General features: G+C 42.8%; 1 protein-coding gene across 2 annotated transcripts in view; it reads right to left on the bottom strand.

Annotated features, from left to right (window-relative positions):
• The window catches only part of ATP9B (ATPase phospholipid transporting 9B (putative)), a 534,623-nt gene that overhangs the window by 43,998 nt on the left and 471,123 nt on the right, over nt 1-19,502 (bottom strand). For both annotated transcript variants that reach the window (XM_077492334.1, XM_077492333.1), the window contains exons 21-22: nt 1,197-1,286; nt 180-324 (exon numbers count right to left, since the gene is read on the bottom strand). In XM_077492334.1, coding sequence (XP_077348460.1) covers nt 180-324; nt 1,197-1,286 — 235 coding nt within the window. The remainder of the gene's footprint in view (nt 1-179; nt 325-1,196; nt 1,287-19,502) is intronic.

Raw genomic sequence — 19,502 nt, forward strand, 5'->3', positions numbered from 1 at the left:
GGGAAAAATGCATATTATTGCTTGGTATACATCGAAGCATGGATGTGAATGAAGCTGAATACACATAAGAAATAAAAAGGTCAGGCAGAAATAAAAAATATTTTTTTCCCATTTCCAAGGCACAGCTTATATAACAAGGCAGTGGTCCTATCAATATTACCCTGGTATTGCTGCCTCACCTATAGCACATGTGCGTTTTCCTGTGTGTTGCTGTAAGAGCTTTACAATCTGAGCTTTTTGTGTTGGTGAACATCGGCAGCACACAACAGCAGGACACTGGCAGGCAAGTTCAACAAATTCATGCTCATAATACTTCAAACACACCTAGAGGGTGCAGAGAGAGATACATTTAATACACTTTAGAAAATGCTGTCAGTAAAGACTTGAAGGAAGGAAAAAAAATAAATTATTATTCCCTTTCAAAATAGCAGAGCAAAAAGCATTGATATAGTATGCCACAGCAAGCAATCATAACTGATTCCTACTAGTTACTGCAATACGCATTACACCACTACTAAATCACTGGATTTGGTATTGAACAACATTGTTTGAAAATCTATTTGTATTAAGAGAAATAGGGAGGGCTGCCACTGCTGACCTCCTTTGGAAAGTTATAATTGTCTGAATAAAGCTTCAATAATTCTGGGACACAGACCTAGAACCAGCATGCAGCATAATAAATAAGGACTGCCGATCTCCATATTGTGTCAGGTCAGTGACTCATTTGGGACAATTCACTTTGCAAAGTGAATGTTCACCGAGCTTTGTAAATATGGTAAAACTGTGTTTTCTTCAATTATCTAATCATGTGCATGAATTACAATTTCAGGGAGCAATTTCTATTCCTTTAGTAAATCAACCCAAAGGAATTTAAGCCATTTGATCAACATGAGATACCGATATTTTTCAGAAGCACGGGCCAATGCCCGAGTCCTTATTTCTCCCAGTATGTTTACATAAATACATATTCCATCTCTATTTGTTTGACCTTTTCTTATTAAAACAGAAGTGTACACAGAGTATCACACTATTGCCATATAACACTTGCACCCCATAGGCCACAAAATACACGGTACACAAAACACATTCCCGATTTTATTTTCAAACATATTGATTCTATTTCAATTAAGATACTTTAGGACATATTTTACAAATTATATTTCCATACAATATAAGCTGCCTGCATATAATCTTACCTCAAGAGAATCCCCTGCTATTACCAAGGTACAGTCATGTTTTCTTCGGAAAGCGTTAAGTTCCAAGTGAGCTTCACTTCGACTGCTTACCTTTAATGAAAACAAAATCAGTTTTACGCTTTCCCAAAACACAATTGTGGAATATGTATAAATGCAAAATGGGTATGTGCCCAAGAAATATGTAATGATAATTCTTTACTCTGTATTTCTCTCATTTTTTTGATAACCCATTTTGTACCACTTTTTGTACCTAATAAAAAAGTTTTGTAAACAAAAAACAAACAAAAAAAAATATATAAGCAAGATAGCAGAATACCCGACAAATATAAAGACAACTGTTTTACAGAAAAAATATATAGCAATAGAAAAAAAAAAACTGAAATGTATCAACAAGAATAGAAAGGATTGGTATGGCTAATATTCAGACATGGCTTAAAATATAAATATAATGTGAAACTTATCTTTCAATTTAGGCTGGGTTGGACAATCTGAACATTCTAGTTGTTGAGTCCAACCACTTGTAACAAAATGGATTTTCTCCTTTGGCTTTTATGTTCCTTAAGCTGCATAGGGGTTTTTTCACTCTCATGGAGCAATAAGGATGTGGAACTCTCTTCCACAATTAGTGGTGTAAGCAGGGAGTATTAATTTTAAAAGGCTTTTGGGCGTGCATTTTAGTGAACACAACATACAGGGATATGGGAAATTATTATCGACATTGACACACCTACACAGATTGAACTGCATGGATTATTGTCTTTTTTTAACCTTACCAACTATGAAACTATGCGGTCTCTTGTATGGCAAAAAAAAGCTTATACCGGTGGATTAGCATTGTGCATCACCCACACACCACTCCTCTCACAGATGAAAGAGAACCTGTATACAGTCAAAAAATAAGATCTCTCAGTACCGAAGCCCCTGGTCATGGATATTACAGCACAAGCTAACTGTAATCCTAGTAAACTGGCCTCCATGCTATAGTTCTCACTACTAAATTCAAGCCTCTGTTCCATCATGTGTGTTTGTTCAGGTCTTGTTTGTACTTGACACCTTATCTATTTTGCACTGAAAGTTAACATGTGCAAGGAAAATAATATGAAAACACAACAATAACATAAGTGATGCACACTAAGGGCTGGTTTACGGCACAAAAACAGATCCATTCCGTTTTTGCATGCATGTTTTTAACACATTTTTGATGCCTTCCCGGGATGCATTCCAGATGCTTTTTTTCTTCTTTTTTCCTGTTTTTTTTTCTTTACTGTACTTGGGATCAGTGCGTTTTTATACATTCCAGTGTGTTTTTGATGTGTGTTACTGCGTTCCAGTACAGTCCAGTGAAGGAAAAATGCAGCATGTTTAACTTTTTTTCTGGAACTGGAAAGACCTTGAACTGACTGCACTGGTGTGGACTGTGTCATTGGAAACAATATAACCTACTTTCCATGCGTTTTTGGTGCAGCAATAAACCCACTGGACTGCATGGGATGTGAACTGGCCCTAAACACAATGCATGTGGAGTGAGTTTAGCCTAAATTACTCATCTGTGCATCTTCCTCCACTGCATGGTTTACATGGGCTCCAAACTTCAGTTCTGATTTGGAGCTTTGGCACACACCCATCTTCCCAAGATCTTACTATTCAGTAAATATCTCTCTTCTATCCCCTGAACCTGACAAAGAACTGACAAAGCAATTTGAAGGACCAACGTTGATTTTAGATGTGTGTATCTGGGTTCAGAAAGAATTCCAGAAAACATGCAATGCCAGTTTAATGGTATATGCAGCAGCTTGTGGTATATGCTTTGCTTTAACAGTTTTCCAACCCCAGTGTAATATTTTTTGGGGAGATTTTGACATTTGAAAACCTCAATAGTGTGGTTAATCAGGATTTATAAGCTTTACTGTTGTTTAGATAGCCATGCAATCATTTATAAAGTTTTTTTTTCGATAACTACCATTGGAAATGATAGTGCTATTTGTACTACTAAAAAAGATACGCAAAACACCAGAGCAAAACGTAATAATGCATTAAAGTGTTTATTCACCAATGCCAGAAGTCTGCTAAGCAAAATAGGTGAGTTGGAAACTCTGGTGCACGAGGAGAGATATTAAATAATCGGTATTGCTGAAATTTGGCTTCATTCCTCACATCACTGGGCTATTAATATTCCTGGCTATGCACTCTTACGGAGAAACAGGGTAAAAGGGAAAGGTGGCGGGGTCTGTCTCTATGTGAGAAGTAATGTCAAAGCGAGTGTGAATGAGGTCCTAAATGATGGAGAGTATGATGAGGCTGAAGCATTATGGGTGGAACTGCATATAGATGTGCATAGTTCAAAGTTAATCATTGGAGTTTGTTATAGACCACCCAATGTTAATGAGGAGGTGGAGACTCAGCTCACTGCACAGATGGAAACAGCTGCAAGGGCTGGGATCATGATAATAATGGGGGGTTTTAACTACCTGGAAATTGACTGGAGTATTGGCACTGTTGGAACAGTTAAAGGGCAAAAATGTATAAACCTATTACAGGACAATTTTATGGTCCAGTTTATTGAGGCCCCACTAGGAATGATGCTCTGTTGGACCTGGTAATCTCAAACCACACAGAGTGTATTACTAATGTTCTTATAAAGGAACATCTGGATAGCAGTGACCATAACATAATTTCATTTGATGTTAACTGTAAGCAAAAAACACATATGGAAAAGAGGAAAAAACACAACTTTAAGAGAGCAAATTTTCCAAGCATGAGGGCTGCTCTCCAGGACTTAGACTGGGAGGGAATATTAGCATTGATGAGCACAGAACAAAAATGGGTATTCTTCAAAAAGACTGTCTGTGAACTCACTAAAAAGTATATTCCTATATAAACCCATGTGGCTCACGGCCAAAGTAAAAAAAAAAGCTATAAACAATACAAGAAAAGAGCTTTAAAAAAATATAAAAATGTAGGAACACTATTGTCCTTTAAATTTTACAAATATAACAGAATATGTAAAAAGGAAATCAAGGCTGCAAAAATTCAAAAAGAACGACAGATTGCAAAAGATACTAGGACAAACCCCCAAAACTTTTTCAAATATATTAATAGTAAAAAGGTCAGATCTAAGCATGTAGACCTTTTACATTCTTCAGTTCTGTGTATACAGAGGAGCATGGGGAGCTCAAGTCCATAATGGGAATGGTATTGACACAGCCCCAAATGATCCACAATGACCATATCACAAAGTGATATGGTCCAGAAATATTTAGACAGAATTTAGGTCGATAAAGCACCTGGACCAGATGGCATCCACCCATGGATCCTAAAAGAATTGAGTTCTGTCATTTCAAAGCCATTGTTTCTAATTTTTATGGACTAGTTAATAACTGGAAAGGTACCACTAGATTGGTGTAGGGCCAGTGTGGTGCCTATATTTAAAAAAGTAACAAAGTATTTACCAGGTAACCATAGACCTGTTAGTTTAACTTCTATAGTCGGGAAGATACTGGAGAGTTTAATAAAAGACCACATAGATGAGTTCTTGCTGGGAAAAAAATATTTTAAGCAACAGACAGCATGGATTCATGAAAGACAGAAGTTGTCAAACAAATCTGATTTCGTTTTATGAAGAGGTAAGTAAAACCTTGGACAGAGGGGTGGCTGTGGACGGGGTATACTTGGATTTTGCAAAAGTATTTCATACAGTTCCCCACACATGACTAATGTGTAAGGTAAAGTCTACAGGCTTGGAAATATCAGTTTGTAAATGGATAGAAAACTTGCTAAAAGATCAAATTCAGAGAGTAGTGGTTAATGATTCTTACTCTGAATGGTCTAAGGTTATCAGTGGTGTACTCCAAGGTTCAGCGTTGGGACCCTTACTTTTTAATACCTTTATAAATGATATAGGGTCTGGGATTAAAAACAGGATTTTTTCGTCATACTTACCTGTAAAATACTTTTCTTTGAGTATATAATGGGACACAGAGTTAGGCGAATATTCATTACCTGCTGGATTATACTTCATCTCCAGGTGAATGGTAGACCAAAGGTCTTTAGATAGGAAGTGATCCCCTATATAACCCCTCCCATACAGGATGTACTTCAGTTTTGGATAAGCACTGAATCCTCAAAAAGAGGGGAATGACCTCTGTGTCCCATGATGTACTCAAAGAACGTGATTTTGCATGCAAGTATGATGAAAAAAATCCTATTTTCTTTTTCATACATCATGGGACACAGAGTTAGGCTAATATTCATTACCTGCAACCATCAGACCTTATATGGCAGCCCGCAGTACACTGTGGCCAAAAGCAGAATCCTCAGCTGCTTGAACACTACTACTTGATAAAATTTTGTGAACATATGCACTGAAGACCAGGTATCAGCCTTACAGATCTGAGCCACAGATACCTGATGGCGAAAAGCCCAGGAGATTCCTACACCCCTATTAGAATGAGCTCTCACCCTAAAGGGAGGAACTTTACATTTCAGACCATAGGCCTGAATGACCAATTGACGGACCCAGTTGGTAATGGAAGCTTTGGAAGCTGCCTGCCCCTTCTTGGGTCCTTTTGGTAAAACAAAAAAAGGAGTCTGATCCTCGGATCGCTGCAGATCTAGACAAATAAACCTAAACTACCCGGACAACATCCAAAGAATGCAGTCGTCTCTCTTCCACCAAACGAGGTTGAGAGAAAAAAGAAGGAAAAATAATGTCCTGATTTAAATGAAAGGTAACACTTTTGGTAAAAAGGATTAAACAGGTCACAACACGACCCTGTTGTGATGGAGGATCAAGTACATTTCCCTACATGAAGGGGTCGCCAACTCCAAACCCTTCTAGCCGAGGTCATAGCCATCAGGAAAGGTAGCTTGCATAACAGCAAGTCTAATGGAATTTCTTTGATAGGTTCAAATGGTTGTTTCTGTAACACAGAGAGCACCAAGTTCAAGTCCCAAGGAAAAATAGGTGACCTAATAGGGGGAAGCAAGCGAGTTGCCCACTACATAAAGGTTCGGACCAGTAAATGGGAGGCTAAAGGCCTTTGAAAGAATACTGATAGGGCCAAAACTTGACCTCTGATTGTACTCAAAGCCAATTCGATTCTCCCAATCACGTATTTCCGAGGATGACATTTTTTGGCTTCACACCAAGCAACATAAGACTTCCAGACCTTATGATATATCTTCCTAGTGACATCTTTTCTAGCATTCACTAGTGTAGACACCACTGTTTCCGAGATGCCACAGTCCTTTAACACTCTGGCTTCAATAGCCATGCCGTCAAATTTAGAGACTGTAAATTGGGGTGGAATATAGGACCTTGAGACAGTAGATCGGGGCGACATGGAAGAGTCCATGGCCTGTCTATTGTCAGTCTCACGATCTCCGGGAACCAGGACCTTCTGGGCCAGGCTGGTGCCACCGGAATAACTGGAACACCCTCTCTTCGAATCCTTTGCAACAAATGTGGAAGGAGAGGGATCAGAGGGAAAGCATAAACCAGGGAGTATAATCTGCCTCCCAGTTCTCTACTCCTGGGACATGGACCACCAATAGAATCGGCGCATGTCCCTCTGCCCAGGCTAGTATGTGGTTCACCTCCTTCAGAGCTGAACGACTACTGGTACCACCTTGGTGGTTTATATAGGCCACTGCAGTGGCATTGTCAGACTGAACCCCGATAGGGCAGTCCTGAAGCTCCACTGTCCCATGACCATAGGGCCAGTTGTACAGCCTGTAATTCCAGGAAGTTGATGGGCAGGATCTGTTCTGTCCTTAACCATTTCCCTTGCTGTGAGCCCCTCTAGGGTCGCTCCCCAGCCTGAGAGACTGGCATTTGTAGTCAGTACTCTTCAAGTTATCGGGAGGAATGATCATCCCTTTCGCAGGTTCTGATCCTGCAACCAGCAGTTTAGGCTTAAGCGTGCCAGAGGAGATAAGGACATTGGATAATACAGGGCTTGTCCTCTCCTGTTCTAAGCCAACAAGATGTGTTTTTGTAGAGGCCTGGAATGGAACTGGGCATAGAGCACTGCCTCCAAGGAGCATACCATCCTCCCTAGAAGACTCATACAGAGCCGAATGGAGGATTGTCTGGTGCCACTTATCTGATGCACCTGATTCTTCAGGGCACAGAATCTTGCTGGTGGCAAGAATACTCTTGCTTGGACCGTATCTAGGATCAGACCTAAATACTTTACACTTTGAGCTGGTCTCAAGGTTGACTTTTCGGTAGTTATGATCCAGCCTAAGCTTTCCAAATACCACAGTGTGCATGTTATGCTCTGTTCTAGAGCCTGTAGTGAAAGATCTCTGAGCAGGAGGTCGCCCAGATACCCGAGCACCAGGATCCCTTGGGCTCTTAAAAGACCCAGTACTGGTACTAGGACCTTTGTGAACACCCGGGGAGTTGCAGCAAGCACAAAAAATAGAGCCACAAACTTAAAAATTACGTTCTTCTACTGCAAATCGCAGGAACCTCTGCTGAGGCTGAAAGATAGCTATGTGTATATATGCGTCCTTTATGTCGATGGAGGCTAGAAAGTGTCCCATTTGGAGTGAGGCTACCACTGAGCGGATAGACTCCACCCGAAAGGACTGGATCAGTAGATACCGGTTCAGGGATCTTAGGTCCAACATGGGCCTTGTGTCCCCATTTGGTTTTTGAACCGTAAAGAGGTTTGAGTAAAACCCCGTGCCCCTTTTGGGTACAGGAACCTTAACAATCACTCCCTGATGCACTAGATAATGTAGTGCCTGAAGCAATAAGGCTCTTTTTGGGGGATCCGAAGGAAACGCTGGATATTAAAAACCTCTGAGGGGAACCCCCAGCAACTCCAACTTGTAACCGCGGAATATAGTTAAGGTGACCCACCCGTCCTGAACTATTGTTCTCCAAATGTCAAAGTGCAGCAGCCTTCCCCCCACCCAATGGAGTGGGGGTATCTGCCAAAAAGGAGGGGGTTGGTGCTTGGTTTAGAATAATTTCTGGCCTTGGCCTTGCAGCTTGCCCCTGGCCCTAGCGCCCTGTTGGCAGTGGAACTGCCTTGACACTGAGACATTTGAGGAAGCAGTCACTGAGGTGTTAAACAAGGGACACATGGTGCTTTTCTTCACTGCAAGTAGAGAACTCTTCCCTCCGGAAATCGTGATCACCAAATAAACGTTCCCCATGAAAGAGGAAACCTACCAATAACTTTTTACAAGGAAGCTTGGCTGACCAGATCTTAAGCCACAAAAGTTTGCGCATATGTACAGACAAGAAAGCCAAATGAGAAACCTGCTGTATTGAATCCTTTAAGGCGTCAACAGCAAAACACAGCGCTCGAGGAATATCTGCTTTATTTTCAGGCAGATCATCCTCCTGTTTAGGCCAGTCAGGCTGTCTGATCTGATCCTTTACGGACTGTCAGATACCAATTGCTGCAACAGCGGGCTGAATAGCTGAACTGGCCAAAGAAAAGGAAGCCTTTAATAATGACTCCAATTTTTTGTCAACAGGGTCTTTCAAGCCCTGTGCATTATCTACCAGACAAGTCAAGTTCTTGTTTAAGGAAGAGACTGCTGCATCTACAGCTGGCATGCTCCACTTCTTTGAACTTTTCATTCATGGGATATAAAAGGGAAAAACTCTTAGGAGGAACACAAATCCAGTCAGGATGTTGCCAATTAGTATACACAGCCCGTTCCAACAGAGGGTGTAAGAGGAAAGCCTGTGTGGCCTGAAGAGGCCTCAGGGATCCCAAAGAGTACTAGGGAGGCTCAGTAACCTCTACAAGAGGAAACTTAAAGGCAGAACAAACCATTTCGGTAAGCGTCAGGAATAAAAGCCTCTGTGATTGAGAGGAAGACACCAACTGGATATTTTCCTGTCCAGATTGCTTGGAAGCAGACTCATCCACCAGGCCTTCCACAGAATCCTGAGCTTTAAGCTCTTCCCCATCCTCAACCCATTCCTGCTCCAGACTAGGAGGCTCTGGGAGGGGGATCTGCTTCTTGCCACCCTGCAGGATGGAGGCAATCATGTCAGAAATCCTGTGCTCTAACCCAGCTAGGGCTGAGTACAGTTCATCCTTAGTGCCTGGTTCAGAGCCTGCTCTGTGTACCACAGCTGCCTTCTGGAAGCACTGAATGGCATACACAGCTTAAATAAGCTGTCTGTGCGCCTGAACGTTCTGTGCATTTGTATGCAAATGCACAGTCCCAGCGAACAAATGTGAATGTATTCGCCTATGACATGAATCTTCGTGCACCCAGATAAAGGCTACGGCGAAGTCGTGTGCGCCATGGCCACCAAACAAACAAATGGCTGAGTCCAGCGGCGCTCTTTGCGAACGCATGTGCGCCATGGCGAACCAAGGTGAAATGTCGCCCTGTTGTGCGCCATCATACAGGTAAAAAACAGCCAGACACAAGCAAAAAAGATATACTTTGCAAACACCCACAGCTAGCCCAAAACTCTCCCGTATGGTCACCGCACACAGGTGTGCAGCCTCTAGCTAGCTTGACTGATTGTTACAATCACTGGGACACCCCACAATATTAAATAAAGGGGTTTCACTTACCTGTACAGGCGCAGGGCAACTTAGAAACGAAGAGCCCAATCTTCATCCTTCACAACGGGTTCCTGTCACTTAAGGATCTTAAAGGACTGGGTACCCTTTTCATGTTTAGGGTCCACTCCCTTGGACCTGTACAGCACCCTGCAGGAATGCCTTAGCTCTGTGGTGTCCAGGATTCCACTTCGCAGGGTCCAGCATCCGGAGGCCGCATTACAGAGGCAATACCTCTCAGGATCTTGAGTCTTCTTTGCGAGGCTTGGGTACCATTTATCTAAGCATATAATGCCTGTGTCAAATGGATCTGATCGGTCAATCCCTTGATTAATTTAAGAACTGTTTTCGAGACTAGGGACCTAGAGTTCAAACAACCTTGCCATCCACCTTGCAGATACTGGTAAAAAAAACTGAAGTACTTCCTGTATGGGAGGGGTTATATAGGGGATCACTTCCTGTCTAAAGACCTTTGGTCTACCGGTGTCTATTCACCTGGAGATGAAGTATAACCCAGCAAGTAATGAATATTAGCCTAACTCTGTGCCCCATGATGTATGAAAAAGAAAGTACAATTTCAGTGTTTGACACCTAACTATGCAGTGGAATAACCTCCTTACAGGATGTCTCCAATTTACAAGCCAACCTCAATGCACATGTCCAATTGGGCGACTAAGTTTAATGTTGATAAATGTAAAGTTATGCACTTGGGGGCTTAGAATATGCATGCATCATACATACTAGGGGGAGTACAACTGGGGGGGGATCCGTAGTGGAGAAGGATCTGGGGCTTTTGGTAGATCGTAAGCTCAATAATAACATGCAATGCCAAGCTGCGGTTTCCAAAGTGAGCAGTGTCCTTTCTTGTACTGAGAGGTATGGATTTCAGAGAGAGCAATATCATTTTGCCCCTGTACAAATCATTAGTAAGACCTTATCTGGAATATGCAGTTCAGTTTTGGGCACTAGTTCTCAAAAAGGATATCTGTGAACTGGAGAAAGTGCAGAGAAGGGCAACCAAACTGATAAGAGGCATGGAGGAACTCAGCTATGAGGAAAGATTAAAGGAACTGAATTTATTCTCTCTTGAGAAGAGGAGATTAAGGGGGGATATAATCAACATGTACAAAAACATAAGGGGTCCATACAGTGAGCTTGGTGTTGAGTTATTCACTTTACAATCAACACAGAGGACAAGGGGGCACTCTTTACGCTAATGCCGCGTACACGTGATTAGACTGTCTGGTGGACTTAGCCCGGCGGACAAACCACTGGACTTTGAAGTGGAGGTCTGCCGGACATTCCGAACGAGCGGACCTGCCCACACACAAACGGACTTTTAAAATGAACGGACTTGCCCACACACGGAGGAAAGTCTGTTCACTTTGAACGCGGCTCCAGGTAGCCGGGGCTAGCGAAGGAGGTCAATGTCGCCGCCGAAGGCTGAACCCGCCCCCTAGTATGGACTTAAAGGGGAAGCCCTATGCCAAAAAAACGGCATGGGGTCCCCCCAAGGTCCATATAAGACCCTTATCCGCAGCCCGGCCTGTCAGGAAAGGAGGTGGGGACGAGTGAGCGCCCCCCTCCTGAGCCGTACCAGGCCGCGTGCCCTCAACATGGGGGGTGCTTTGGGGAAGGGGGGGCCTTCGGCCCCCCCCACCCCAAAGCACCTTGTCCCCATGTTGATGAGGACAAGGGCCTCTTCCCGACAACACTGGCCGTTGGTTGTCGGGGTCTGCAGGCGAGGGGCTTATCGGAATCCGGGAGACCCCTTTAATAAGGGGCCCCCAGATAGCAGCCCCCACCCTATGTGAATGAGTACGGGGTACAATGTACCCCTACCCATTCACCTGTGAGAAAAAATGTAAAAAAAAACACCACACAAGGGTTTAAAATAATTTATTGCACAGCCCCGGGGGGTCTTCTTCCATCTTGGGGGGTCTTTTCGCCGGACTCCTCCGCTATCTTCTGCTAGCCCTTTTAGTAGCGAAGGAGCCCGGCTTTCTTCTTCGTCGCCGCCCAAGGGTGTTCTTTCGACTTCACGGGTCTTGTCCCTCTCTTCGGTTCTTCTTGCTGGGCCTTCGCTTTCTTCCTTTAGCTCTTTTACTTGCGGTGGTCCGGTCTTCTGTCACCGCCTCTTCTTCCAACTTCGGGGGTCTTGTCCCCCTCTTTGATTCTTCTTGCCGGGCCTCTGCTCCTTCTTCCAGCTCTTTTACTGGCGTGCGGCCCCCCTTCCCCAAAGCACCCTCCATGTTGAGGGTACGGGGCCTGGTACGGCACAGAAGGGGGGGCGCTTGCTCGTCCCCACCCGCTTTTCTGTCCAGCCAGGTTGCGTGCTCAGATAAGGGTCTTATATGGACCTTGGGGGGGACCCCCATGCCGTTTTTTTGGTGTAGGGCTTCCCCTTTAAGTCCATACCAGGTGACGGGGCTAGCGACGTGTCAATCTCACTGCCAAAGGCGGCGACATTGACTTCCTTTGCTAGTCCCGGCTACCTGGAGCCGCGTTCAAAATGAACTGACTTTTCTCCGTGTGCGGGAAAGTCCATTCATTTCAAAAGTCCGGCGGACTAGCACACAGACGGCCGGATTGTCCGCCGGACTCGCAGTCCGGCGGACAATTTTTGAGTCAAAACTACTTTCTAAGTCTGCCGGACTTTTGGGGAAAAAAAGTCCGCCGGAGCCCACACACGGGCGGACTCTGGTCCGCCGGACAATCCGCCCGTGTGTGGGCTCCGGCGGACTTTGTTTGATCGTGTGTATGCGGCATTAGAGGAAAAGAGATTTAATCTCCAAATACGGAAATGTTTCTTCATAGTAAGAGCTGTGAAAATGTGAAATAGACTTGCTCCAGAGGTGGTTCTGGCCAGCTCAGTAGATTGCTTTAAGAAAGGCCTGGATTCTTTCCTACATATACATAATATAACTGGGTACTGATATTTATAGGTAAAGTTGATCCAGGTAATATGCCTCTCGGGGGATCAGGAAAGAATTTTTCCCCTGCTGTAGCAAATTGGATCATGCTTTGCTGGGGTTTTTTGCCCTTCTCGGGATCAACTGTTGGTATAGGTTTGGGTATATGGGATGTTGGTATAGGTTTGGGTATATGGGATTGTATGATATTTTTTATTTATTTTTATGGTTGAACTAGATGGACTTGTGTATTTTTAACCTGACTATGTAACAATGCAACTATGTAACTAAATGAACTTTTAGCAGCCCATAATAAAAAAGGAAACATTCACTGCACTAATTACCGATACTGAAAACTATAGAAGATTAGCATACATCCCTATAACACTAACTACTGAGAAACGATAAAAGCCCTGAATTTCATTTCAATGACCCAACACAGCAAATTAACATAATTGTAGTCCCTTTTCTTATTATAAGCTATAGAAAAACTCAAACTAAATAGATTTTCTTCAAGAAACCTAATTTGTGATGTTACTTTACGAAAAGGTCAACAAAAATTGATCTGAAGTTTTATCAGAAGCATTAATAATTTAATTGCAAATAGCAGACTGCAGGGCCTAATCTGCTATTCTGATGTCTCACAACAAACTACATTTACATGTAAATTATATTCTAATAATTATTTCTGTCTGAAAAGTGCTTCATTTAGATGAGACACAGACATATGTCTTATTGGAGGGCAGCAAAATAAGTCTTAACTTTACCATTTTTATTTGGGGATATAAAACCATTTTATAATTAAAAGTGCACGTGAAATGACTGCCTTCCCTGAGATTCCTTAAACAATTATTATTTAAAATATTCCACTGAGTGCCTAACATGTTCTCATATATTTTATGTGCTTAATTATTTCCTATTTGGTAATTCTTGTTTGTGTGAAAAAAGAAGATGGTGTCTTGTTAGACACTCTGCGCAGGTAATGTGAAGATTAATGACAGGGAAGCTAATGGCAACATTTTAAACAAGCACAAAACATTAACATGTACAAACAAGAGATGAATAACTGGTCATTTTGGCAGATTAAAAAAATATAAGGTGTAAGATAGGTGTATATGATATTTGGAATAGCTCAAGGTCAAATCATTACCAGTTAATCTGGTGATCAAAATGGTTCACTTTCCCCCCAGACTGATGAATGCTGTCATTTCTGCTACGGGCCTATTGATTTGGCAATAACTTTGCCATTACTTATAGATGAACTCTAGGATAGGCAAATATTGTCATGTGTATACTTACATGAGTCTTCACATGCTTTGTGTATCTCTTCCAGATATGTGCATTAATCAAGCATGGAACTTTCTTTGCCTTTGTGCAAGAGCTTCCTGTAATAAACACCGGTAATAAAGACTCTTTGTGGCAGCTAGTGCTGGAGGATTTTGGGGGGTGAAGGCGGGCAGGTTGGAATTCACCCTACAGATGGAGTCCTCCAGTGGTCATGGCTCCCCTGGTGCCTGGCACCGCAGCTTCTGTGTTGACGCAATCTTCTTTATGGGTCTTTGGCCACCTGTCCTGATTGGCTGAAGCGAGAAGCCGTAAGTCAATGGCGAGTGTTGATTCGCTGGTATTGCAGGGTAGTAGGGTTCTGGGCGCAGTGCTCTTTGCCCCGAGGACAACATGAAACAGGCCAATTGGGGCCTCGGTCTCTGGTCATATGCTTGTGAGGGGATGATGGACCTGGTGGAGACCTGTTGGTTCGACACCCTACTGTTTGGTTGTGCAGGCTAGGGAGGCACATTATGTAGGCTAAGGAAGGCGGCTGCCACTGCTCTTACGCCTTGTGCAGGGTGACTGGTCTATCTTTCTACTCCTGTAGTTTTATGCAGGTGGCCTCCAGTAGGTGGGCCTGCCTGGTCCTGCTACAACTCTACTTTCTGGGCAGGCCTGTGCAGTACAGTGATTATGTCAGTGATACATTTACAATGTAATATCTGGGCTTAAAAGGCATTTGGTGCATACAAAGTGGTTTAATGTCTTTTGTTGCTATTTTAAGGAATATATTTTAACCGACTGGCGTAAACAAATATGCGGCCTCTCGGCAGCTGGGCCTTGGTGCTAATCGGCTGCATATTTGTGTGCAACAGCACCAACAGTGCTGTGAGCGCACACTGTGCATGTTCCCGGCACAGTGACCGGTGGCTCACGGAAAAAATCATGTAACCGCTGTGACATCCAATCACGTTGGCCACATGGCCATAAGCCCTGCCTCATGGCTTTCAAACGCCTTAAAGGGTCGACAACAGACAGCGCCAAGGGGTTAATAACATTATTGTGCCTTGGATTCAGCTTTAAGATAAAGCAATACTTTTAACATTTTTTTTTTCATGACTATTATTTATGCAGTCTGTAAAAAAAAAAAAAGTATTGTCTCTTTTAAATTACACTTGAATTATTATTCTGGTACAAAGCATTGCAAAGTTCTTCACAAACGAAATAAAGGCTTTACTTATTATTTTTATAAATTTAATTTGTCATATAAATGATAAAATATAACATACCATAGTGGTTGTACCGCGGTGATGCATACAGCATCAAGCTGTCGGCTTTCATGTGATAACAACTGATGCTGCTAAACAGGTGCTTGGCCATCATCAAGGGCAGCGGGAGGGGACTCCCCCCCCTCCTGCCGCCTTCCGGCCCTCCGCCCGGGTCTCCCGTCTTACCGGGAGACCTGACCGACCAGCTGGTAAGTCTGCCGGCTGGCAAGAGACCAGAACAAAGGCAGAATCGGCTTTGATTGGGTCTCCGATGTAGTAACCCAGAAGCGATGTCCCTTCTGGTTTACTCTGAAGCCAACAGTGCAGATTTGAAAAAATCCAATGTATTCAAAAACGTTGATTTTGGCAAGATCAACGTACTCCACATAGAGTACCTGTCATTGCTTATTACTGTCACAAGGAATGTAAAATTCCTTGTGACAGCAATAAAAGTGATCAGAATTTTTCTTTTTTTAAAGGGGCAGTGTAAAACGAAACCAAAAATAAATGTTTTTTTTAAAGCGCCCCCGTCCCCGCATGCCAAAGAAAACGCATACATAAGTCGTGCCCGCAAATGTAAACAGTGTTTAAATCACACATGCAAAGTATTGCCGTGATGGTTAGAGTGAGAGCAATAATTCTAGCACTAGACCTGCTCTGTAACTCTAAACAGGTAACCGTTAAAAATTTTCGCCTACAGTCGATTCAGTTCGCTATACAAGTATTTCATTCATTCATTCATTCATTTTTTTAAACGTTGCCTATGGAGATTTTATGTACCGTCATTTGTCGCCATTCAACGAGTGCATGCAATTTTAAAGCGTAACATGTTAGGTATCCATTTACTCATAACATCATCTTTTATCATCAAATTCAGTGAAGTGTATTTTTTTTTACACAAAAATGGCGCTTGAAAGACCGCTCCACAAATAATGTGTGGCATTAAATTATATATATATATATATATATATATATATATATATATATATATATATATATATATATATATATATATAAAAAAACGTCAGGGGTTCTAAGTAATTTTCTAGAAAAAAAATACTGATTTTAGCTAGTAAACAACAAGTGTCAGAAATAGGTTTGGTCTTGAAGTGGTTAAGGTGTGTCAAAAACTGGACCCAGATACTCCAACAATGAGTTTGTTCCAACTAAAATTTTGGAAGGCTCAGCATCCACCCAAACTGCTGTAACCTCTACAGACTCAAAGCTACGTTGGTCGACAACGCCCACATCGACAGCTAAAACTGTCTAGAAATGGGGCAAACCTCTCAAGGTACAGATGAGAGCCCTGAAGAACAGGGCTATAAAACGTTAGTGTAGGAGCTCCCCGGCAAAAAATGTGCTGGAAAATTGCACCAGCAGTTACATGTCTATGACAATCACAGAAGCCAGAGGTGAGGAGAGGTGATTACAGACTTCCTGGATTCTACATGGAATTTCTGGGATTGAATGTAGACATTCAGAGCTTTGAGGTCCAGTGATGAGGAGCATGCCCCCTGAGGTAAGAAACCAATAAGGGGGCATGGAAAAAACTCCAGTTTGTAGCCCTGAGATACCACCTCCTGAACCCCAGCATCAGAGATGCAAGATGTCACAGTATCTGCAAAGGTTAACAAGCATCCCCTGACTCTGGAAAAGTGGGGGCACACCTTCATGCAGAGGAATGCTTGTCTGAGAAGGTTGAATAAAGACACCAGTCCATCCAGTTCAACCTGAGTGAGTGTCTACAATTGTCCCCATCCCTGTACATTGCACACTCATGTTGGTCCCTACCCTCAAGGAGCCCACAATCCAAGGCCCCCATTCATAACCTAGGGCCAATTTTGAACAGAAGCCAATTTACCTACCTGCATGTCTTTGGATTGTGGGAGGAAACCAGAGTACCCAGAGGAAACCCACGCAGGCACAGGGAGAACATGCAAACTCAAGGCAGGTAGTGTCGTGGTTGGGATTTGAACCAGCGACCCTTCTTACTGCTAGGTGAGAGTGCTAACCTCTACACCACTGTGCCGCCCTCAGGTTAATATGAAGAGATTTTGTACTGAATCAAATGTTTCTTACACATGAGTTCTGCAATCCAGCACTTTACACAAAGTGCCCTATGCATCTGTGCTGATATGAGACTTATGCGAGAGATAGCGTAGAAAGCTTCTAGCAGACCGTCACAACTGAAATTTAAAGCTATACCCTCCACACATTTTATAATCAAGCGATTATAAAAACAGAAACAACCACACTTCAAATGTTTATTTTTATACTTATAGATTGTTTTTAGTATAGATTTATGTTCGTCCTAAGCATGTTTGAATCTCCTTACTGTTGACTGATTCACTACCTCTGCTTGAAGTCTATTCCAAGCATCAACTACTCTTTCAGTAAAATAATACTTTCTAAGATTATTCCTTCTGCTAGTTTGAGGTTCTGCCTTCCTGAACCTTATTCACTCCCAAAGAGACTGTTCCAGCTCTTATCGATGCAGTGCACACTACTGTGAAATTCGGGGATACACCTGTTGCTTCTACCAGTGCTGTTACCAGTCTTGGGTCCTTTAAAGCTCTTAAGGCCAAAAAGACTTTCACATTGCACTAGCTTTTCCAACTCTTTCTCTATGGAGACTGGAAACACCCTGACAAGCTGTTTGCTTCTCACAAGCGTTTATGAGCCTTGTACCTGATAGGGGAGAAATTTGTGCAAAAGTTGTCTATTCCCACTGTAGATTTGACAGTGTCCCACCTTAAGAAGGCACTTACTTATCAGGTAGAAAACAAGTCTGTCTTTAAGCACCCAGTCAATACGCAGTTGAAAGACCTCTCTAGAATAATGTTTTCACTGGGGGCCCTGAACTTTGTCACATCCTGGCTGTGACTAATTTGTCTGTGGAGCTCTTTGGGAGTGCAGAGCACAAGAGTGCATTTGAACATCAGTAGCTGCAGCTGGTAAGTTTAAAGTATTTTTTTTTGTTTTTCCTAAATTGTTTACCTTTTTTTTTCATGTGGTATTGTGGATGTTGCTATTGATAATTTCTCACTAGATACTGGAATAATTTTATCAGTGACAGCTCAGGCCGGTGCCGCTGTATTACCAATCCAATGTTAGTACAGCAATTTACCCCGTTGAGCTATTGCTTTCAGACAGGGGGTCGGCCCCCCACCAGAACACTCTGGTCAGTACTCTCAGCTATTGGTTGATCGGGAGCAGGTCAGCTTCTGGTCTTCCAGCATGCTCGTCTGACAGGAATGGCTGCCATACACACAGGCTGAATGTCGGACAGTTTTCATTGAATCGCCTGATGTCACCCGACATTTGGTCCTTAATTATTGTGAGTACTGGGTGTTATCAATTAGCATATGTAAAAGAGGAGAGCTGTATTTCTCATTGGTGCCTAATTAGAGTGGTATTTAAGAGCAGCAGCTTTGTAGAGTTTTCTCTTTGGCAGTGCCTCAGGACAGAAGTGCAGCTGACAAAATTGCATAATTTGAACAGCAGTTGTTTGAAGGCAGGAAGAGTATGTAGACAGCCAAACATCTATTAGTATCTGTCTTTTTATTTTAAATAAATATTTTTAAAATGTCTGGTCATGGTTCAGGGCAATACGTCACCAGCAGGCAGTGTTCCAGCTCTCAGTTCTGGCTCGCTCTTATTCCACTATACAGTCAGCAGAGACAGCAATACCAGTGGCAAAGACAGCTCAAGAGCGAGCCCTTGACCATTTACATGCACCGGATTATTGAGCTACCTGATGTGCCTGGTTTTAACCTCCTACATATGAGTGATACTTGTTGTATCTGCTATTAAATTTACTTACAATCTACACTCAGAGGCGCCTGTGCTTTTCTCTCTTTTTCAGAAGCCATCAAGGCCGTGAGTAAATCAGATAGAGAATCTACAGATGTCACAGGGGCCTCTGTGGTAAGAGTCAGCTAATAACTAGGTGTTTTGGGCCATAAAGTCTTACATGACCAAGGTAGAAACCTTAGCCAAAAAAGCAGAGGAACAGGGCACACCCAACAGAGATAAAATGGACACCAAAGACAGAACAGACTCAAGGAGGCCAACACGATTTTTGGCTGCAGACATCAGGACCATCAGTAGGTATGCTACAAGCAACCCTGGGCCTTTAATGTAGTGTAATCTGAGGACACCTGGTGCAGCAGGACTGTAGCCCACCCCCCCTCCACTGTGTCTAGAATGAGACATGCTACAACTGCGTGGCAACATAAGGCTGAGGATATGAGGCAAAACCCCTAGAATTCATGAAACCCAGACTAGAAGGTGAGGGTCGGATGGGAA

This window comes from Lithobates pipiens, unplaced genomic scaffold (genome assembly GCF_037356315.1).
Source record: "Lithobates pipiens isolate NorthernLeopardFrog02 unplaced genomic scaffold, aLitPip1_a1.2 Scaffold_19, whole genome shotgun sequence".
NCBI lineage: Eukaryota > Metazoa > Chordata > Amphibia > Anura > Ranidae > Lithobates > Lithobates pipiens.